This window comes from Marmota monax, unplaced genomic scaffold, assembly GCF_021218885.2.
Source record: "Marmota monax isolate L192 unplaced genomic scaffold, Marmota_monax_Labrador192_F-V1.1 WCK01_AAM20220418_F8-fsc00034, whole genome shotgun sequence".
Taxonomy (NCBI): Eukaryota; Metazoa; Chordata; class Mammalia; order Rodentia; family Sciuridae; genus Marmota; species Marmota monax.
Genome location: NW_026693934.1, coordinates 8,241,429 through 8,265,762, shown reverse-complemented (window position 1 = coordinate 8,265,762; position 24,334 = coordinate 8,241,429). Strand labels below are relative to the sequence as shown.

At 35.6% G+C, this 24,334-nt stretch overlaps 1 protein-coding gene and 1 pseudogene across 5 annotated transcripts in view; one reads left to right on the top strand and one right to left on the bottom strand.

Annotated features, from left to right (window-relative positions):
* The window catches only part of Map3k19 (mitogen-activated protein kinase kinase kinase 19), a 54,261-nt gene extending 30,752 nt beyond the window's left edge, over positions 1-23,509 (bottom strand). For 3 of the 5 annotated variants that reach the window (XR_006856020.2, XM_046463783.2, XM_058585391.1), the window contains exons 1-6: positions 23,241-23,509; positions 18,021-18,215; positions 11,644-11,832; positions 9,318-9,472; positions 6,946-7,061; positions 5,279-5,394 (exon numbers count right to left, since the gene is read on the bottom strand). Coding sequence is in view for 4 of the 5 variants with exons in the window: in XM_046463783.2 (XP_046319739.1) it covers positions 5,279-5,394; positions 6,946-7,061; positions 9,318-9,472; positions 11,644-11,832; positions 18,021-18,194 (750 nt within the window). In the remaining variant the exon portion in view is untranslated. Of the gene's footprint in view, positions 1-5,278; positions 5,395-6,945; positions 7,062-9,317; positions 9,473-9,832; positions 9,938-11,643; positions 11,833-18,020; positions 18,216-23,240 lie in introns of those variants that run through there. The other 2 variants (XM_046463784.2, XM_058585389.1) reach the window with 2 other exon arrangements.
* Positions 14,089-14,558, top strand: LOC124106205 (protein mago nashi homolog 2-like; annotated as a pseudogene).
* Positions 23,510-24,334: the final 825 nt, after the last annotated feature.

Sequence of the window (24,334 nt, the reverse complement as noted above, 5' to 3'; positions counted from 1 at the left end):
TTAACCTATTTAGAAAGATGATAAATGTGACAAGTTAAAATATTTAAATTGTGTTAAAAACTTAAAGTTCCTGTTCTAATTAATCTTACCTCATGTCTCAGAAAAGTCTTGATTTAACCATTTTTGTCTTTTTAATTTTGTTTAATTTTTCAAAATTTTTAAAAAATCCAGTAGGGGTAAATGACTTAAACAAACCAACAAACAAAGCCTTTCCTATCCTTTCTAGACTTTTAGTTATTTCTTTTTTATTTTCTTTCATATCTCTAGCTGATTATTATGGTATCTGTGGAATACAAAAGTAAGACATCACAGGTGATGTAAATTATAGTTGACGATTTAGCGTTCTTGTGCCCCACCCCCATCCTCTCAATAAATCTACTCTTTTTTTTTTTTGTCAATAGTTAAAGTACAATTATTAGGAATTAGGAATATGTAGGTGTTGTATTATATAGTAGTACAACTGTAGTATAATTGTTTTCTCCCTGGACACAACCAAAAGCCCTTGTTTTTCAAATAAACTGGTTTTTAGAGCAGTTTTAGGTTCACAGAAAATTTGAGAAGGCATAGAGATTTCTCATAACCCCCTGCCCTACACATATACAGCTTCCTCCATGAATAGCATCTCCACCATGGTGGTAGGTCTGCCAGCACATCAATACCACCCAGGCTCCACAGTTTACATTAAAGTTTACTCTGGACACTGTGCATTATATGGGTTTGGACAAATGTGTAATGACTTGTGTCCACCAGGATAATATCGTATAGAGCAACTGCACAGCCCTCAAAATCCTCTGTACTCTGTCTGCTCTGCCTACTCACCCCTGCTTTCCCCTAAACTCCTGTTTTTAATTTCTAATTGACTTATTTTATTTGTTTTTGCATATCTTTATTTGATGCCTACATCTTCCTAGCCTCTAATGTTCTCTCCACTTGGTCAGATACATGAAATAATATATCCATTCTATTTCCCTTTTCCATTAATCTGCCCCTCTCCAACCTCTGCCAATATTCGAGCTCTTTGTTCTCTAGACCTGCTATATGGTTGAAGTCCTTGTAGATTTTGTTGTATTCTCTATCAATGATTTCCTCTTCTCTCTCATTTTAGATCCTAGATCCACTGAGTAATAAATCCTATTTTTCCTTTCTTAATTTAATTTATTTAATAGAGCATTTTGTAGCTTTCTTTTTGTCAAAAGAAAGCTCTTCCTTTATTTTTTTTTTTAAGAATTTAACTTTCTTTCTTTCTTTCTTTGGTGCTAAGGATCAAACCCAGTGCCTCACCCATGCTAGGCAAGAGCTCTACCACTGAGCTACAACCCCAGCCCAAGAAGCTTTCTTAAAAGATGTATAAGAAGTAAAATGTTTAGGAATTTGTGTGTCTGAAGAAAATGCCTTATTCATCTCTAATATTTAATTGCTAGTTTGGGTATAAAATCCTATTTTGAAAATCCTATTCTTTTGTCAGATATTTGAAGGCATTACTTGTAAGCATAACATTATGTTCAGAATAGTGCACATATCATGAGGGTATAGATTCATGAATTTTTATAAACTGAAAATACTCATGTAACCAGAACTCCAATCAAGTAAAAGAACACTATCAACATCACAAAAGCACTTATTTTTTAAACAAAGCACTTTCTTTTAACCAAAGCACTTTTTTACACAATCTCATCCTGAATTTACCACCATTAATTTATTATGCCTCCTTTGTGTTTTATATAGATGAAATCATCTAGTATTTACTCTTTTATGTCTGATTTTTTTGTTAAGCAATGTATTTCTGAGGTTCCTCTATATTGTTGCATGCCATGTAAAATAATTCATTTTCATTTGTGTATAGTTTTCCACTGTGTGAATACGCCATAATTTATTTATCCTTTCTATTGTTTATAGTATTTGGGTAGTTTCCATTTGGGGGCTATTATGATTAGTGCCACTCTATCATTATAGTATGTATCTTTTGTGAATGTGTATATATTTCTACTGGATATGCACATACAAGTGGAATTGCTGGTTCATAGAGTATGCATATGTTCATTTTTAATAGACACCAACAAACAGCTTGTTCCAAAATGATTCCAACAATTCATTCTCTCAGCAGCAGTGCATAAGAATTCCAGTTGCTGTACATAATTGCCAACACTTGGTATTTTACAACTTTAAAATTTTTAACCATTGTGGTACATGTGTAATATTATCACAATGTGGTTAAACGTTACATTTATCCAATGACTAAAAGCTGATGTGTTTTATTGGCCTTTAGATGTCTTCTTTTGCTATATGTCTGATCAAGAATTTTGCCCCCTTTCTATTGGTCTATTTGGTACTGTAGTATTTTTTATTTCAACCATTCTAATAAGTGTGTAGTAGCATCTGCTGTGGCCTTAGTCTGTGTCCATCTCATGATCAATGAACACTTCTTCTTGTATTTATTTATTATTAGTATAAATTGTCTAAATCTTTTGCTCATTTTCTAATTGGATGGATTGATTTCTTACTGTTGGATTTAGAGAATTCTTTATATATTCTGGATATGTGACTCACAAATATTTTCTTTCAGTCAGTAAGAAGACTTGACATGCATTTCTAAATCCTTTAATCTTTTAACAAACAGAAGTTTAAAATTTTGATAAAAACCAATTTATTCTTTTATGGAACATAAATTTGGTCTTATGCCTAAGAATTCTTCTTAGATTTACGACCACTTTGAGTTAATTTCTATAAAGTATGAGTTTTAAATTGAGGTACATATTTTTGCATATTGATGTTCAATTATTCCTGCATCATTCAAAAACTGTCTTTTCTCCACTGAATTACTTTTACACATTTATGTAAAAACAAACAAACAAACAAAAAACTGTTGAGCTTCTTTCTTCAAATTAGCTTCTATCAATATATGATGCATACTTTGCATTTTAACATCTTTGAAATCAGACATCTTACAACTGTCATAGTCAGGGCTGGGGGTGTAGCTCAGTGGTAAAGTCCTTGTCTAGCATGTGCAAGGCCCTAGCCCCACCCTCAGTACTGAAAACAAAACAAAACAAAATGCCACAATCATTATAGTCACATGGTCACCATTTTGTCATTTTTTTGTGGTATATTTGATGATATTTTATTTTACAATAGGTGGTTTCTTAGATTAAATGCAACATGGTGGAATACATTGCCAAACCCAAGTTATCATATAAGAGGTCAGAAAGTGAACAGGATTTGGCAGTAAGCAATAGGTAATTAACTAGGTTAAAACCTAGTTGTCTGCAGATGAGATATCAATGAGAAAGAAGATGATGTACCAAATGGCAGAGCTCAGGAGTAAGCAGCACCAGGTACTACAAAAATTGGGAGTTAGTAAGAGGTTGCAAAAAGATGGTTTGGTTGAAAGTCTGTGTAAGGAACAGAGAGGTATCCAACATTCTACTTCACTGTATGTAACCATACCACTGCTCCACCTCCACCTTCAAAGAAGGAAGGAAGACTTAGTTGGGAATTATTTGAACTGGAAGGGTCTGGACTTAGAGACAAGATGCATGATGAAGAGTGGGAACAAGGCTTCAAAGTAGAAGAGAATCTTTAAGTTTGAATATTGGCAGAAACACCATATTCATCCTCCTTTCTGACCCAGCTCCTATACAGCCTGCAGCCAATTTATATTCCTGAGTCAAAAGTTTGTAAAATCCTTTTCTGAAGATATTTAATGACCCCAGAGAATAGATCTATAGATACTGACATACATTAGTCCCCCCTCCTCGAATCATTTCACTATCAAATCAATCCCAACGAAGCCCACCAATAGATAAACTGCACCATGGGTAGAGAGCTTCTAGTCAGGTTTTAGTGTCTCCTTAAATATAAATCAATAGTCAAAGGTCTCCAGATATTTGAAGAAAACCTTCAATGTAAAAGATAGAGTTAACACAACAAAAAGAAAAAAAAGGGAATGCAGTTGAAATAGAGAACACAAATAAATGAAAGGAAAAACTAAGTTTGTTTATGTATTTTGAGACAGGGTCTTGCTCTATTACCCAGGCTCATCTTGAACTCCTGGGCTTACGTGATTCTCCCACCTCAGCCTCCCAAGTGCTGGGACTACAGGTGCGTACTACCATGCCTGGCTGGGAAAAATAATGAAAAGGGAATAAAGAAAAAAAAATGAAAATTTCCAAGAATCAAAGAAGATGAATTTTCAAGTTTAAAGCGTTCATCTAGTTCCCAGGATAATGATTAAGAAAGTTACCCTAAAGTATTATGAAGTTTTAAAATACTGGGGTTGTAAGAAGATCCTAAAAGCTGAAAGGGAGGGAGGGAGGAAGGGAGGGAGTAGGAGAAGAGACAGACATACAGTCACAGAGAGAAAACGAATATACAAAGAATAGGAAATTAGAATGGCGCCAGATTTCTTTCTTCTTCTTCTTCTTCTTCTTTTTTTTTTTTTTTTTTTGGTGCAGAGCTGGGGATCAAACCCAGGGCTTCATGCATGCTAAGCAAGCAGTCTACTACTGAGTTGTACTTCCAGCCCATCAGATTCCTTAAAAATATAATTGGAAGCTACAAAAATATGGTACAATGAAATACTTCTATGCTAATAAAACATTGTTGAAAAAATTGAAGAAGACACAATAAATGGAATTATGTGGCATTTAGTGTGGATTCAGCTGCAACAATCTTTTATGTTATTAAACACACACAGAGTTTTGGATAGACTGAATGTTTGTGTCCCACCAAGATTCATATTTTGAAATTCTAATTGCCAGAGTGATGGTATTAGGAAATGGAGCTTTGGGAGGTAATTAGATCATGAGAATGCAGTCCTCAAGATGGATTTATGCTCTTATAAAAGAGATACCAGAGGGCTCACTAGCTGTCTCTCTGCCATGTGAGGATACCATAAGAAGTTGGCAGGCTGCAAGCTGAAAGACAGCCCTCGCCAGAACCCAACCAGGCTGGAACCCTGATCTTAAACTTTCAGCCTCCAAAACTGTGAAAAATAAATTTCTATCATTTGTAAGCCTCCCAGTTTATGCCACTTTGTTAAGCTAAGGCAGACAGACACACAACACACAAGTTATACATGAGACTCAGAATTGACTAATTACCACTCTAACAGTAGACTCAGAAGAGTGTCTTACTAATTGTGCTTTACATTTTTTAATGAATTACATTAAAATACAATTATATGATTATTACAAAATATCCAAGTCTCACAGATGAAATGGTAGATGGTGCAGTTGGCTGGGTTTTTTTTTATTTTGTTTCTTTAAAAGGAGTATCTTACCTCACTGCTGCTGATGCTTTGCAAGATTATGTTTTGATTTTTGGTAATTGTCATCATATCAGTTGGAGAAGAATTTGTATCATGACAAATGTCAAGCAATGATTTAGCATGTTTTTCTGTCAAAAGGAAACATAATATTGTGTTTTGATAAGATTCATCTCCAACAATTTCACAGGAAGAACTAGTTCTAGGCTTTAAAATCAACTTCGTTTTGTCAAATTTTCCTAAAGTAATGGGCCGGGATCTCAATGAAGCTTTAGCAGTAATTTTCACAGGAAAAGATATGGAACAACAGGAATTCGTAGAATAAATGGATTATAAAAAATTTTTAAAGGGTTTAGTGACAATTGCTATCATTCAAAGATAAAGAAATAAACAAGGACCTTGGGTTTTTGAGTAAGTGAAATACTTGAGTTAAAGTTCAATCAATCAACACCTGCATACCTATTGACCCTTAAATTCTATGAATTAAAGTTACCAAGAGTCAGATTTTTGTTCAACATAATGCAAACCAATTCACATATAATCTCTACATCCTCATTGCAACCCCTCTGTGGGGTGTTAGGATATGAAGACAAGCTTTTCAACCATTCAAACCATCAGCACTTGGTTCAGGGTTGTGAAGTCCTGTTTTCCAGTGGTCTAGGAACAGAGGAAGAACATCTGTTCTTCACCTTTCACAAGGATGATCCCTTGCATGGACTTCCACTGGTGGGTGGTTGGAAAAAAAAAAAAGTTCTTCATCTATTCCAGTCACCCTGGGACACTTCCATATGTGGATCAGAGTAGTGAAGACTTCATGCTGGTTCTGATGATACTGTTTTTTCCTTCTCTGAATCTCCACACTGCCCTGGAGCATTCATGGAGAATAAGGATGATCTCAACACAACATGGCTAATAATTAAACTGAGTAATACAGGGACTTGCAGAGCATCCTGTAATTTTAAAAACAGGTTACACAACTTTCTTCTTTGGTGAGTGGAAAAGGAGATATTATGAAGTTAAATAGTTATCTACTGTTCTCCCTTCAAACATTCGGGGTTCACTGGTTTGTTTTAGGCAAAGTGGCAAAGTGTAACCCTAACACTGAGCAGGAAATCATATTTGCTCTACAGTTGCCAAGAACAAAGGCACTCAGCTACTCCAAGTGCACTTCCCCATGAAGCCACATTGAATTGATAAAGAGTTCTGAGCACCAAAGACTCCCAGTTACCAAGGGACATTGCTCTCTTATGTATCCCACTTCTTCTATCCTGACATTTTCAAAAAAAAAAAAAAAAAAAAACCCTAGGCTCTCTATCAATGAAATGAACCTTTTCCAGTAACTCTTCCAGTTAATCTTGACCTTGAAACAAAATTGAATATGTGACCTGCCCTCAGACCTTCCACTTCTTTACCATATTTTGCTTATTTATTCTTTGTAATATATCTTCTGCCTCCAGGCTGCCACTGAGATTTCTCACTTTCTCCCCATGTCTGCCTAGGAATCTCTTTCCCAATTTGACATTGTTTCTTAGCACTTCTCAGAGCATCAAGTTCTGGGCCTTGTAGTAACTGCTCAATTGAGTCATTATATAAATGTATCCATCAAAAAGATGTAGAAAAAGAAAGACTGCTAACAGGCATTTTTAGTTGGAGAATAATGCATGTGAAAAAGAAATATTTACCTGGTTTTGGCATAGAATTCATTAGAATGTCCAATAACTGCTGTTTCTTCAAACTTTCTATTTGTGATACATAATGTACTGCTGATTTTCCACTAGAATCACAGAGTTTAGGATCTCTAGGAAGAACAAAATCAATATCAAAGATTATTTAGTAAAATCTGTTGAAAAAGAAAATAATTATGGCAGGGAAAAACATTGAGCTCAAATAAATAAAAAGCAATCCTACAGAACTAGAGATGTCACACAGTAGTAGTACTGTGGTAGAGCACTTGCCTGTAAATGTGAAGCCCTGGGTTCAATCCCCAGCACGACCACCAAAAAAAAAAATAAAGTAATATTACAAAGTGAGGATAATAATAATGATTTTGAAATGCATGTATGTGACAGAGAGTGATGATTTTTCAAGATTTAAAATAGGAGGAATATTCTCTATATCTTACTCCCACACTCATTCTAAAGATATTCTAAGATTTGTAGAACATTTCCAACTTTGGGCAAAAATTCTTATAATTTAATGGTGCATAAATCAAGGAAACATAAAACTGTTATTTTATCATCCTAAATAGCTGCATTCATATCTTTTCCTTTCCAATGCTTTAGTTAATTGCTGGCTTTTTTTCTAATGCTAACAGCTTGCTCTTCCATCATTCACAAGGGTGGAATTGCATAAAATCTCTCTTTGAAAATAAACTAGTACACACACACGTTAAACTAGGGCTGGGGTAAAGCTCAGTAGTAGAGTGTTTCCTCAGTTCAATTCCCAGCATAACAAAACAAAACAAAATAAAATAAAACAAAAACTATTATGATTTTTTCACAGGCTTATGGTTGAGTGAAACCATCTTGTCATAATATTTAAAGTGTCCCTTTGCACATGGCCATTTCATTTCTCCTTCCTTAGTCCCATAGCTATTAGGCTAAACTGGCTGATATTAGGGCCTTTTGCAAAAGTATAAACATCTTCTTATCCTCTCCATGCTGTACTGAATCCTAGCTTTTGATATTGGCTTCCAGAGAACCAAAGGGAACCCATTAACAAATTATAGGGTGGGAAACAACTCTCTTTATTCTTTGCATTCTAGGACAAGGAGCAAGTTGGATTATGGTTTCCAACCTAAAACCTTTTAATTTAAGTCTCTTTGTCATGATGGACAGGGTAATGAGTTATGAGCTCCAACACAGTATTCTCTTGTGGCCTTTTCTCTGGCAAAAGTCGTAATTCAAAAGAAATAGCATAGGACCAAGAATTGGAGGCTGCCACTGCTTTGATATGCAGCTCTAAGCAAGTCACTCTGTTTGGAATCTCAGTTTTCTCATCTGTCAGAGTAGTGTTTCTCCACCAACTGGTCTTTAATCTTCTGTATTCTGAGTCCCAATCCAGACCTGTTGGACACTATCTTGGGTGAGGTGTTCAGTAATCTGCATTTTTAACAATCACTCCAATTTCTTAACACTAATGTCTGAGGTAGTCTCAAAATTTCATTTTCATTTCATTGTGCTGATACTTTTATTATAATTCATATCCTTGATCATACTTTTCTTCTTGAAGCTCCTTTTTTTTTTTTCCAAAACAAAATTCATATGAAATACTGAGAAAGAGTTGGGCCATCTGTTCTTATTCAATGACAAGATGTCTAGGTATTAGCCATAGAAACTGCAATTCTAACATGAGAGACTATTTATTAACCCTTCCCCCTTTTAAAGTTAATTGCCAACCTCCCAACTTCTAGAAGAGGATTTGGTAAATAGTTATTTTCAGATAACCGGAAATCATTACAATAAATTGCTTTTGATAGATCGACAATGCTTTTCAAAATCGTTAATGACATCTTGGAGGTAGAGATCTGCATGATCAAGAATTATTTGACATTCCCAGTAACTACCAAAATAGTAAGTATTTAAACAAATGAAGAGCTGGCTGGGCACCATGGTGCACACTTGTTATCCCATCTACTCAGAAGGCTGAGACAGAAGGATTGGAGGCCAGCCTCAGCAATTATTGGGACCCTGTCTCAAAATGAAATATAAAAAGGGCTAGAGATGTAGCTCAGTGATAATGTGCCCCTGGGTTCAATCCCCCAAATCCTCTCAAAACAAACAAGCAAACAAAACACAACAACAATAAAACCCCAAAGAGCTGGGTATCTTAAGAATAATAGGCAGTTATGTAATATCTGTAATATAAGTTATATAATATCTATAATAATGTAATATCTGTACATTCCTTTTCAATTGTCAGTTTTTTGACAATGCATCTGCATTTAATGTGTATAAGAGAAAACCATCTGCATGTCTATGTTTACATGTGATTTCTGTAAATAACAACAAGATAGATGCTCTTCAACTAGTGCTGACTGACCACTAATACTCACGCGCCATGCTTAAGGAGCTCCGATAGGACTTCTTTAGGTCTATAGACTGTTAGCATGTCAAGACTCTCAAACAGGTCCACATCTCTCACAGCCAGCATCAGAGGAGTCAAGCCATGTTGGTTTGGGAAATTTATATCCAGAAATTCTTCAGATGCCTTTAAAAACATGAGGCTTTATTTCTATTGTGTTTTACTGTATGCCTGTTTATACTAATCTTTGTATTTTCATTACTTGGTTAACTTCTCATTTTATTTTATTTATTTTTTATTTTTGGTGCTGAAGAGTGAACCTAAGGCCTCTCTTGTGTAAGCACATAAACTGCAACTGAATTACACCCCCAGCCTTATTCTTTCTCAAAATCTATTCTGAGGGCTGGGGTTGTAGTTCAGTGGTGGGGCAGTTGCAGGCACTGGGTTCAATTCTCAGCACCACATGTAAATAATTAAAATAAAGGTCCATCAACACTAAAAAAAATCTATCCTGAGAGGAAGCTGAAGAGGTAGAAGAGCACAAACCTGACAGACAGACCTGGGTTTCAGCCTTCCTTCTGTTCACTGGTTATTCAACCTCCCTGACAGATTATATCACAGACACCTTGTTAAATAGTTGATAAAATCAACCTTTGATAAAATAAGAGATGCCAGTTAAATGATGAATAATTTTCATTTGGGAAACACTTATACTAAAAATTTATGTACTGTTTATTCAGTTTAACTGGGTGTCCTGTATCTTTATTTGCAGAATCTATCAACCCTATACTTGCTGACCTTCAGAATCCTCTGCTATACAGTTGGAATCATAACAACTTATTTGCCGTGTTGTTTGTTGATTAGAGACAAAATATAAAAAGCACTTATCAAAGTGTCTGACATATAGTAGGTATTTGGTAAACACTTATTGAAACAATTAATAATTTATAATAATAAGGCAGTTTCCTTAACTAGATTTATATAGTCAAACACAATGGGTTTAGTGTTGGTTGCTCTAATGAAAGTAAAATTTTATTGACACAATTCAGAACTGAATTGGCTACTGAAAAGCCAAAATATCCAAACTGCTCATTTTATAGATCAAAGTAACTCACTAATTTCCATCTCTATTTCACTTTATACCATCAGTATAGTCAGTGTTTCTATCTCAGCTTCTCTAGGGACAAAATAGAGATAATGATATTACTTCAGCAGGGTGCTGTGGGAATTAATTAGTTAATATTTTTTTTCTGTCTCTGAGAAGAAATTGCCTCTTATATCAATGTTTATTATTAGTTAGAACCAACATGAAAGTTTTAAGCTGAGAATAATCTTGCAGAAGCACATTAATTTAGCATCTGTCAATTAAGCTCTAGATCCAGTTATAGGCACTAGTTTATTAAAGCTTGGTTGCTAATCTTTAGGGGTGAAAAATGTGATTATGAAAACAGACATTGGATTACAATTACAACTGCTGAGAATAACATTAAAATAAAATGTATTGTGTTTAAGAAAAATTTCCAAGCCTCCTTCCATGGTGCATGGCAATTTTAGACTATCACAGACTATCATTTAGTACAACAAAAGAATTTAAAGTATCCTTTGGTTTTGTTCTAGCTATCCTTGAACTGTACGTGACTGGAATATCTTTCACTCTTTCTTTATCTGTTTGTGTCTTTACCATAGGGGATTAGAAGAAACTGTTTCCTAGCAGCAATTGATTTTCTTTCAGTTGGAAGGTCATGTGGGCCTGACAAGTATTTTTGAAGGTAAATGCCAAGAGCAGACAATTGCCAGTTTCAATAATTAATGTCCTTTAGTTATGCATATGATTTCATAAAGTTCTCTGGGAAAAATAATCTAAAGGTAGAAAATCTAAATGAGAAGATTAGTACTCTCAAAAAACAGCATTTAAAAATATGTCCTCTGAAGTCCTTTAGTCACAACTAAATATTATACAAGACATAGGCTGGCTGATTCCCTTTTCAGGATAAAGATAATAACTGCAACTGGTCCAAAGGGATCTAAACAGCAACTGTACAAATGGCAATGATGTCAAGGGAACTCCTCTGAGCAAGTTGACAGTAGTCCTCTGGAGGCTTCCTGGGAGCATATCATTTCCCAGTGGGCTGCATGACTTCTTCTAGCATTCTGCTGGAGGACTGTGTTCTTTTATTATCTTGTTTTCCACCTCAGCATCCTATTTGATCCTGTTTCTTTCTCATATTCCCTTCATGAACTTTCTGAAATTGCATTTGAAAATACCTTGTTTTTCTTTAAAAGGAGTCATATATGGTCTGTGCTCTTATCACTTGTATACCCACCCAAAGGCTGAAATAAACATCAGTTTAACTAACCAGTAACTGTTGAAGTTTTTCAAGATCACCTTGCCACGAACTTTGTAGAAGTTTCATTTGGGGATCCTGGATTCCACTGATTGCCAAGAGTTGCCTTTGGATATCACAGTTGCCTACGTGAACTGCAGTTTGGTTGCTATAATTGCAAAGGGTAATATCTGCTCCCTTTTCCAGAAGAAATCCAATAACCTGTAGCACAAGAAAATTTTTTATTTTCTATTTTTGTGTACCAACTGTATCTTCAGATCTGGGTAGTAAACTGATCTGAATTGGGTGTGGCTCTGATTCATGAAATAAGAAAGGAAAATTAGAAGGAAATAAAAATGGAGGAGTGCAGGTTGGGGTGTGTGGCTTATTGGTAGAGTGCTTGCTTAGTATGCATATGGCCTGGGGTTCAATTCCCAGCACTACAAGGGGGAAAAAAGATTAATTTAGATGCAGATGATTACTACTTGCCTTTTTTAGTTTGGGAAATAAAAATTTTTGTCATATAGATGCTTTTTGGGTACTATTTAAAAATATTTTTAGCTGTTGATGCACCTTTATTTTATTTATTTTATGCAGCACTGAGAATTGAACCCAGTGCCTGACACATGCTAGGCAAGTAAGTGATCTACCACTGAGCCATAAAATTACAACCCCAATACTAATTTTTTTTGTCACACTAGAAATCTGTAGGTATAATATGCTAAAGTCACACACCACATTGAAATTTTATAATAGTCTATAATTTAGAATATAAAATTCAAATATTCATATATATATGCTTTAATGTTGCAAATATTATTTCAAGTGTTTCTAGGAGAAGCCAATCTGCATTCCAAAAAGTTAATCGATAATTTATTCAACAGATATGAATCAGGTGCCCAGTGTGTGTTGAGAACTGTCCTTGGTGCTGAGCCTCTATCAGTGAGCAAGTAGCCAGCCTTCAATGAATTCACAGTTTAGTGATGAACAAAGGCAGATAAAAAGGAAATTGCAGAAATGAAATGCATTATGCTGTCATGTATAACTAATTAGAACAAATTTTAAAATTTCAAAAAAAAAAAAAAAAGAGAGAGAGAGAGAGAGAAAGAAAGAAATTGCAGGTGCTTGGAAGTAACACTGGCCAAATTGTATTGTTATATTGTGTGCATGTATGAATGTAACAACAAATTCCACCATTATATACAATTACAATGCACCCATAAAAATGTGGGGAAAAGGCAATTACAACACATAATTGTAATGATAGAGGCAAATAGAGGAGGCAGAACTGGGGTACACCTAGAAGAAACCAATTGAGCTATCTTAGGAAGCCCAGGAAGAATGTGGAAGGAAGTGATATTTAAATTGAGACTCCAGGAATTAGACTCATTTAACCAGACAAAGACCAGAAGAAAGATTGTTTCAAGCAAAGGAAACAATGTGAATAAAGGACTGTGAATAAGAGAAAAAGTAACATTCAAACTGTAGAAGAAATTACATACTGATGGAGCTCAGGCAAGAAGGAAGGAAGGAGATGTGAATGAAGACAGTAAAAAAACCCCTAAATCCTGAAAGGCTTTACCAACCCCAGTGAGGAGTGAAAGGTGTGTGTTCAGAGAAATGGGAGATAATGCAAGATTTTTATTAGAAAAAACATGGTAAGATCAGTGTTTTAGAAAATCACTTTGAATGCTCAACTAGTTTTGATATGGGGAAGAGCATAACTGGGAGATCCTGTGAGTATACCTTGACAGCGGCTCATGGAAAGATAACACAACTGAGAAAGGGAGCCAGTCATGGAAATGGAGTGGTTGTGGATATAATCTAGGGGCATTTAGGAAGCTGAATTGACAGGACATAGACATTGATTAGACATGGGAATGAACAATGCGCCATAAATCAAGTATTACTCCAGGTTACTGTTTACTTTTATCTGTCTTTTCTACCTGCCAATGCAGGACAGACTGCCATGCTTCATTGCCTGAATGAATGGAATGGCCTTCTCACAGGTCTTTCCATTTCCAGATGTCTTTGAATGAAACCAACTAGAGTGGCTAGCATAAAAAATTCAGATAACAACAAGTGTTGGCAAAGATACGGAGAACTAGGAGCCTTCATACTGCTGTTTGTCTTACTAAAAATGTAAATTGTATAACCACTTTGAAAAACCATCTAGTAGTTTGTCAAATGATTTAATATAGAGTTACCTTATAACCAAGGAATTCCAGTCATAGGTATGGTATTTAAGAGGACTGAAAATGTATGTCCACACAGAAACCTGTACACAGGCATTTATAGCAACATTATTCATAGTGATTTATAGTCATCAGAAGTTGAAAACAAAATTTCCATCAATGGTAGATAAATAAAATGTGGTTTATCCATACAATGGAATATCATTTGGCTATAAAAAGTAGAGACTAATAGGTGCTGGGTGGCATGTTGGCCAAGCTTTCGACAGGCTTCTGGGACACAAAAATGGCTATGGCTAGTGATTTCTATCTATGCTACTATGTAGAGCACAAGGGCAAGTTTGGACATGAATTTCTAGAGTTCGAATTTCAGCCGGATGGAAAACCTAGATATGCCAACAACAGCAATTACAAAAATGATGTCATGATCAGGAAAGAGGCATATGTACATAGTACTGTAATGGAAGAACTGAAAAGAATTATTGATGACAGTGATATCACAAAAGAAGATGATGCCCTGTGGTCTCCTCCTGACAGGGTGACATTAGAGATGAACACATTTCTTTTACCACATCAAAAATAGGCTCTCTTATTGAGGTAAATCAGTCAAAGGATCCTGATGGCCTTCAAGTATTTTACTATTTGGTACAGGTCTTGAAATGTGCAGTTTTCAGTCTCATTGGGTTACACTTCAAGATTAAACCACTTTAAATTGTGTTTTTGAAGTTGTTTGTATATTTAATTAAGGAATAGGTAAGGGAGGGTTTATTTACCATTTCACATTTTTAGGAATGTGAAACAAAAAGGCTTTTCTTTCTTTTTCTTTTCTTGGGACCAAATAGGTTACACATCCCCACACAAATTAAATTCTGTAAGTAAAAGCCACTTTTTGTTGAAATTTTGTTCTAATAAAACATCAAAGCCTGAAAAAAAAAGTATTGATAAGTACTACAACGTGGACGAATCTTGAAAACATTATGCTATGTGAAAGAAGCCAAATGCAAAAGACCACATACAATTCCATTTATATTAAACCCCAGAAGAGGAAAAACTAGAGACAAAAATTAGATTAATAGGCATGAGGTGGAGAGTTTGGGGGAAAGGATAGCTGGGGACAGCTAAAGGGCACAGAGGTTGCACTCCTCCTTTGGGGGTAATGGTGTTCCTTGTGAGGTAATGAAAATGTTCTAAAACATTTACTGTGGTAATTATTGCACATCCATATGAATATACTAGAACCCATTGAATTATATATTTGAAATGGGTAAATTATGTGGTATATGAATCATATTTCAATAAAGATGTTTTATAAATGCCTTTGTGCCAGGTGTGGTGGTCCATGGGAGGCTGATTGCACATTTGAGGCCAGTCTCAGCAACTCAATGAGGCTCTAAGCAACTTAGTGAAATCCTGTCTCAAAATAAAAAGAGCCAGAGATGCAGTGGTTAAGGCCCCTGGGTTTAATCACAAGTACCAAATAAATAAAATAAAATACCCTTTGCATGCCTTCATGACTCCTGCATGATCTCCTCCTATCTTTCCAGTCTCATCTTGTGCCACTCTTCACTCTTCCTCTGCAAGTGCTAGACACCTTACTATATCTCAAATAGGCACACTTTTTCCCAAACTAAAACCTTTTTCTTTATATTGTCCCTTCCCCAACTGCTCTTTTCTTATTATTCCCTCTTCCCCAAATACTCTTTAAATGTCCTTTATCATTATTTATATCTTACTACAAATGTAACCACATCAGTAAGGACTTTTCTGACCACCTTATCAAAAAAAAAAAAAAAAAAAAAAGGGAGTCGTTCTATTGGTTAGTTCCAAGCACTAATCACAACTGGTAATTTATTTAAGTGCCTATTGTTTCCTCATTTGTTGTGTTTCACTTTCAAGAGAAACTAAGTTTATGGGCAAGAGATCTTATCAAAATAATATTTTATGAAAGAGTTAAGATGCTAGATTTTTTTGCTATTTAATAAGATGGTTAACACTAATATGGGTATTCCTTATAAGGATTGGGTACAGGAAGAAAGATGAAGACAGTTTTGGATATGTTGTATTTGGAATGTTTGTGCCATTCAAGTGCAGAGATTCAGTTAGAAGCTGAACATAATATATATATATATATATATATATATATATATATATATATATACAGGAGTTCAGTGAGGGATGTTGACTTGAGTTACAGCAGGTGCCATCTCCATATTATTGAGGGATGTTCACATTTAAGAAATGAAAAGAATGCACAAAGGAGATTGGGTAGAAGATGTCAAATAAGTAGGGTAAAATACCAGAAGGAAGCCAGTGGAAGAAAATATTTCAAGAAAAATTGGTGTCCAATGCTACTAAGAGCTGAAAGTGAACCAAGGACATTGTAGATGACAGACAAGAATAATTTCAATAATATGGTAAAAGAAGATGCTAGAATGTCATAGTTCAAATAGGTGAGAAAGTGGAGCAATGAGGGTACATCAGTAGATCATTCTTTAGAGAGGCTGTTGGGAAAAAATCCTCCATGATTTGTGTTTCTGCAGGTCTCATGAGCAAAGCTGAAGCACTGACTACCTTTGTTCTAGACTATGTTATCAAATATGTGTGAAAAATCTTAGAAGATAGAAATAGGGTCTTCCTCTGGAGTAATAAAAAGACATGCTTACTGTCCATTGTAAAAGATTAAGGTTTCTTGAACTCTGGATTCTTCTATAAAGCAACCTGTTGTACGTACTCATATCACCTGGCCCTCTTCAATTTGCTCTGGGAAAATTGGGGCTTGGAAAATTGAAGGAAATGCTGATTCCCAGCCTCTTACTAGTACTAAAAGTAGTGAACTGTGATTTTTCCCTGGCCTAGGAGTCTTGTTTTCTGCCAAGTTCTATGAATCTCTGTCAGGTAACTTCCAAGTAAGGTAAAGACTCAGATACTTCACACTTGACAGTTTATTAAACGAAAGAAAGAAACAAAGGAAAGAAGGAAGAAAGAAAGAAAATTAAAAGGATGAGATAATAAGAGAGACAGAAATAACTGAGGAAGAATGAAGGCTTTGTGGGCTAATTAATAGGATTTTAAGAAAGTTCATGGGAAATGGTATTAAATGTGTTGACCAAATTGTACGGCCAATTAAATAAGAAGTCTTCTCCACTTTATTGATTTAATGAGGATAAACTGAGAGGTAGATGCAGGCTGAGTACCAGGAAATAAATTCAATGACAGCTGTTCAAACAGTATCCTGTTTTTGCTAACTCTTCTGTGGGTGCTGTCTTCCTGGCCAATCTGGCAGTTAGCTTCAGATCCATGTTGCTCATGCCATGGTAACAACTAATACCAAGATGCTTCCTATGTGAGCAAAACTTCTACCCCCTTTCAGGCAACAGTTACAGAGATATGCATCTTTATAGAAAGAAGTGGAAAAAGATAAAAGGAGAAAAAAAAAATCATGACTAATATGAACAGAAACCACCCAAACTTCCAGCTTTGACTGGTTCACTGGGGAGGTGGGTGCTGGGGTGCATAGTGCTTATTAAAGAAAATCAAATTGGTACAAGCTGTCTCATAGCTCAGTGCTTCCTGATAACAACCTTGGATCCACTCAGTGATTAGGGAAAGGTCTCAGAATTTTTCATAATAGATGTTTCCTGCTCTAGGTAAGGGTGGTTTGGACCTCCAGGGGAGATTTCCCTGACACAGATAAATTTCCATGGGAAACCATCGATAAGGCATTGCTGAATGTTCAGGCTCTTCCTGGTCTGCATTAAGGTTTATAATACTCTAGCAGTTAACCCACCAGAGAGTGAGAAACTGACCCAAAGAAATCCAAATTCATGTGATTATCCCCACTGTCCTGGAAAACTCCCCTGTTATCTTTAAACTAGGTAAAAACTTAAAATATATCATGATAATGGAACAGAAAATGACCTGGAGTAGATTCCTTTTTTTAAAAAAAAAAAAAAAAAAGTCAGGACAAGCCTGTGTTAATCAAAGGCTTGTTCCAGCCAGAATGTAATGTGACTGTGACCACTATGTTAAACGGTGCCTGAAGCTGAGAAAGATAGTTAGTGATAATGACCTTGCCTTCTGAACAGGGCTTTGGATGGACTCTAGATACTGGAAGTTCATTAGGCTGAGCAAAAAGGAGGAGCCATAATCCTGGAAACCAAACGTAAACATGCTTTGTTTATTGGTGTGGAACCATTGTCTTTCTCCCTCCCCTTGTACCTCTGTTAAATTTTCTTCTGCTGCAGTAATGAGAGGAGTATTTCCAGTCTTTGGGTGCTGAAAGTCAAGGTTTCCCAGGATGGAATAGACTTTAGTAATATGGTCACAGATGAGTTTCATATCACCTCTTGAAACAAATTCCAGGAAATCATGAATCAGTTTATTTTTATTCATTTTGTTTGTTCCATATGATGCCTTCAAGAGAAAAGAAATGACATAATTATATGAGAGCCAACAGTAGGTGGTTCAAATGTAATATATTCTGCTTTTACTGTCACCTGTTTCTTTCACATGTAAAGATATTATAATAGCTTTTAAAGCATTTTTTTGGGGGGGGCGGGTACCAGGGATTGAATCTAGGGCACTTAACCACTGGCGCACATCTCCTGCCCTTTTTTGTATTTTATTTAGAGAAAGGGTCTCCACTCTGTTGCTTAGGGCCTCACTAAATTGCTGAGGCTGGCTTTAAACTTTTGATCCTTTTGCCTAGGCCTCCTGACCTGCTGGGATTACAGGCATGTGCCACTGCACCCGGCACAATTTTTTTTTTAAAAGGGAGAAAACCCTACATTTCCACCAAGAATAGTTCTCTACACATGTTTTAAGGAGCAATAATAACTTTACCATTTCTTTGGAAGATCTACTATGATACAGGAAAAGAAAGGATAGATAAATACCAGAATGGAAAGAGCACTGACTGAATCTGGGTTAAAATTCTTTCTCCAAAGAGCACCAAAGTGTGTGATCTTTGGCATATTGCTCACCTCTGAGCTTTAATTTCTCATCTCCAAAATGCAATGATAGATCCTTATTCAAAAAATTGCTGAGGATCTGAAATACCACATACAACCGGTTGGCACATTTTATGGGTGAGAATTTTTGTTGAATTTTATTTTCTTTTGTATTGTTTATTAACCTCCCTATAATTTTCTTCATAGAACTTTCTATCTCTCCAATAATGCCATAAGCTCCTCTATAGCAGGGACATTCCATGTTTTACTCTTTTGTAGCTTCCATAATTCTACACTGTGTGTCATTGAGGAACTTGGAGGCCACCAGTCTGGATCTTCCAGGAAGGTCTTAGATTTAAATATCCTATCTCAGTTTTCCAAATCTTTAAAATAGTTCTTAAATTACAATTGCAATATTGAAAATCTACCCCATTTCCACGGAGCATATTGCTGTTAGAAACAACAAAAATCCTCAATCAGACTCTACATTTCTACTTCTGCATATGACACCATAGTCAACTGTACATGGTCACGTGTTATTTGTTGTAATAATCTGGCATTGGATTGAAAGCCAAAGAATAAGAGGCTCATCTCATAGTATAGCTTTGTGTGTGTATGTGTTTGGGGGAGAGAATCTAAGAAAAATAAACAAGAAAAAGTCTAAAATTAATCTTCAATGTTCTAAACACACAAATGCCTTCAGAATTCATAGGGCAACTACATAAAGCCCTCTTTCTCAAGAAAGAACATCACTTCATTCCAGAAATAGTATTATTCTGTGAATTCATCCATTCATTAGGAAGAGCTATATGCCCTTCGGAAGCTTTCATTGACCTGTTGCAAGGAACATAAATTAATTAAAGCAAAATACATGATTGTCAATGCAAGCAACAGCTCATGAATTTTACAGATGCCAGAGAATGGAGAGGACAACATGGGCTGAAACAGCTCCTGTAGAGAAAGCATTGACAAAATTTGGAGAGTCAGAGAGAAGGAGAAAAGGCAGTTCAGACTGGGAGATGAGGCTGAGCAAAGGCCTATCTATACTCAGGGCCAAGGAGAGGAGAGTGGAATCAGATGACGTCTACACTGCTTTCCCCAACAGGTTGAGGAATGGAAAGTTTCTCATGGAGAGTTTGTATCAATGCTTTTTAGGACCACTGGAACTTTAGGAAGATTATTAGAACAGAGAATGGAAAGGCAGAAACAAAAATTTAAAAGCAATAGTTAACAATAGGATTGTGATTCACTGGCCATAGAAAAATGAAAAAATAAGTTCAAGAGTTTGAGGGTTGGAAACCGAGGAGGGCCTGATGCTGGAGGAGGAAAGTCTTCCTTTTATAGAATAATAGATGAGATCATCAACAGAGCCAGTAGGTAAACAGGGTGTATTGTCTTCTTGGTTTTCAAAGAAATTGTGGTCTTTCCTTATTCCAGTTTCCTAAATTTGCTTGAGAATAAAATTCCCTGTCTCCTTGTTATAAAACAAACAAACAAATAATTTCCAAGTTCCTTTAGTAGGTATGGGTTAAGGCTAGGGACTCTCCTTTAAAAAAAGTTAATATACTTTTAAAAATAGACTTTATTCCTTAGGGCACTTTTAGATTAACAGCAAAATTGAGTAGTATAGCAGTTTATGTTCTGCTTCTCCTTCCTGTCCCTGGCCTATCGACAGCCTGCACCTAAATGGTACGTTTGTTAACAATCGATGAAGCTACATACCAGCAACCTCACCTGAAGTCCATAGTGTACATCAGTGTCTGCTCTTGCTGTTGTACATACTGTGAGTTTAGACTAATATATAATGATATGTATCCATACATCAACTATTGCAATTTTATACACAATAGTTTAATAGCCCTAAAATTCCTCTGTGTTCTGCCTATTTATCCCTCATTCCCTCAATGGACCCCTGGCAACCAGTCATCTTTTTATTTTCTCTAATGGCTCTATCTTTTTTCCCTTTAAATTAAGCATTAAGGTAGTTCCTAACAATTGCTAACTGACCTAATGATTAGAAATCAGCCTATGACTTTTCTTTCTTGCAGACCTTTTTATCATCATTACCTGTTATTACTTTTCATTTAACCGTCCTAGGATAGATATTAGTTTTCTCTCTCAACTTCTAACAAAGAATAATTTGAAGTAGAGAATAAATTCCTCAAGACTAGATCTTTTTTTCAAAGTGATGATACATAATAATAACAATAACATAACAATAGCAATAATATTCAATGCTTATTGACTTACTATGTGCCACATACTGTTCTAAATGTTTTACATGTATTTTATCAAGTTAGTGTCAAATTATATTATTCTTTCTATTTATATATGAGGAAAATAAAGTATAGGTCTTAGTAAAATGGGATCTTATACTGAACAGATAAAAGTGCTAGTTCCCCAAAAGAGCTAATGGAACTAGTATTTAAAGGAGCATTTGCAGAATAGACCTGTTATTTTTTTTTTTTTAAGAGAGAGATAATCTTTTTTTTTTTTTTTTTTTTGTAGATGGACACAACACAATGCCTTTATTTATATGTGGTGCTGAGAATTGAACACGGGTCGCGCCCGTGCTAGGGGAGCGCTCGACCGCTGAGCCACAATCCCAGCACCCACTGCCCCCCCAGACCTGTTTTTGACATTTGGAGCTTAGATGTGCTAAATTCATCACACTCATAAACAGCACTGGACTGGGTTCTGCTTTTCTTTGTTTTGTTTGTCTTTTCCCCTTTCAGCTCTGATCCCCTCTGGCCCTCCTTTCTGCCAGGGTTCACAAGAACCCAATCTAATGTACCTGAGAGGTATCTTCAGATATGTGAAGGTATATGGTGCTGTTATATGTGTGTAGGGGAGCAGGTTTTAAATTTACACAAATGATATTTTACTATATAATTTGTTACTTTTTAAAAAAAATTTTAGACTTTGTTTGTAAGCTTATCCTTGCACTCATATGTGTCTCTGGGGTTTTTTGTTTGTTTGTTATGCATTCACTATATTTTATTATCTCCTCTTTTGGTGATGGACATCTAAGTTGCCTCCAATATCCCCGAACTCAGCAAGCAATACTGTGATGAATACCTAGAGTGGGCCTTCTCGTGCACTGGCGAAAGTTTCTCTGCCATGATTGGGTCAAGGGTATTTAATTTCACTAAACACTGCCAATTTCTTCTCCAGAATGACTTCATCAATTTACACTTCCACAAGCAATGTCTATTTCCTTTAAGCTCTTCTAAGAGAAGCAGAACTTTGTTTGATTGCTGTCACTTAATCATCATTCTAGTCATTACTTGGAGCTTTGCTATGGGCAGAGAGAGCAGATGATATACTCAAAATCAGGCCACAGAAAAATTTCAAACCAGTACAAATATCTGTCCTAACAAATTGCTTTGCAACTTGGATTTATATACACAGTTGTTTTTGAAAATGCAAAAGTATTTGCAATATCATTTCAGCTAAAAATCCTTTCAGAAATAAAGGGTAATTAAAACATGTCTGTCAATAAAGCTAAAAATCATACTTGAATAACAACTAGACAAGAATAGGTATTTATCTCACTAGCTTATGCATAAAGTAGAAATAAAACCTCAACAATATCTTCCCCAAGTTTATTACCTAGGGAAAATGCTATGAAGTTTATGGTTTAACTCAGGCAATCTTTGAGAATATTTCACAAGTAGTAGCTACCATCTAAAACAAAAAAGTTTAGATTTATCAAAACCACAATCCCAAAGTTATCAAATCAAATCACTACAATACCAGGCAACATGGTCATTATTTGATCATTCTTTCTCTCATAAGCTCAGTGGTGGTCAGAGACAGACAGTAAGAATGAAATAGACCCACAGAAATATCCCTATACATGTCGCTCTTTCAATTATGATGCACAGACCTACATTGCTCAGTGAGCTCTATTTCCTCCTTTGACCTTCAATCTGTCTAAGAAAACTTTTCAATTTCCCATTTAGAACTGTCTTGAGCTGTGATTTTTTTTAATAATATTTCATTTCATAGGGCTTTCTGGTTTAGCTTCTATTGAAGCCCAGTCTTAGTTTTAATTCTATGCCTGGTTTATCTACTTGTAAAGTCAAAAGCTTTTATTATATTGTATATTTTGGTTGGAAGTTTATATAATAAAGATGAGAATTCCATTTTATATTAATAAAGTGTGTTCAAGAAATATATGTATATAATATTGAATAGTTATAAAACTTATACCACATAAAGTTTACAAATACTTAGATGATTAAATTGTCTCTGCATATAATTCAATGGAAGCAAGTGCTTTTTTAATATATTTTTCTTGTCATTATTAATTTAGCCTATGGTTTACAGGTGTTTGCATTTATTGGTAGGGATATCACAATACTTGAAAAGTCAAAAAAAGTTCACTAAAACTCTAAGGATATAATTATTTGATATTAGTTTTCCCCTATTAGTTTAACACATGTTATTATCTAAAATGGGATAAAAAAGTAGAGATCTGGCTTACCTATGGTTTGTTTTGCTGAAGGAGTTGGTACACAGTTGAAGAGTTGCCAAGCCTAACAGCAGCCAACATCATCCTAATTCACTGTGGCACTGATTTCCAGGCCAGCTGTCAACCCCAAATTCAACTAAGAATCCATTAAATGCAGCATAGATTTAGATTTTTTTCTCTGATTTTTTTCCAGTTTGCATAACCTGAATACTTTTTAGAAAAATAATTAAAACTGGTTCTGGATGCACAAACCCTTCAGTTAGCTGCAAGGAGACTGCTTAGTTTACAGACTGTCACCCAGGCAACCATCCACCGTGTGTTTAGCTTAGAGAATTGAAAGCAGGACAATCTCATCTAGGAAGGAAAACAAGAGTTGTACACTGTTTCAAGTTGCTGTGTGAGTGCTTAAAAAAAAAAGGTTGGGCCCTTGTGTACCTCCCTGGTTAACACAACTGCCATTATCACCTTACTTACAGAGATTATCTCTAGGAATGGTACAGTTTTGTAATCTCTGTCATGTGCCAATATGGTCTCTTTCCAAATCTGTGGCTATGTTACAGAGCAAGAATCCAATAGATTGCCTGTGAACTCGTTGTGTTCTGGAATCCATGCTTGAGAAACCACCACTGGATGGAAATCCTTACATTAGAACAAGCTAGACAAGCTTGTGGTATTCTGAAGCAAAAACTTTAGTAAGTGGTCTGCATTTTTGTCTGTCTCATAAATGGCAATAAACCCACCTGCAAAAGACTATGGACTACAAAAACATACTCATAAGGAAGTAGACTCAGGGGACTCTAAAACATAAGTTCAGCTGACCTTTGTGTGTTGCTAGGTTTTTTCCTGCCACTTAGTAAGAGGTGCAGTGGTTTTTGTTCTAATGATGTCAGTAACATTACATATTCTCAATTGGAGGTGGTGCAGATTTATATCTGGTGACTCTTGGGATGCCATTAAAAGCATGAAACCTTGGGCTGGAGCTGGAGCTCGGTGGCAGAGCGCTTGCCTAGCATGTGTGAGGCACTGGGTTCAATCCTCAGCACTGTATACAAATAAAATAAAGACATGCTGTCCACACACAACTACAAAAAATTAAAAAAAAAATA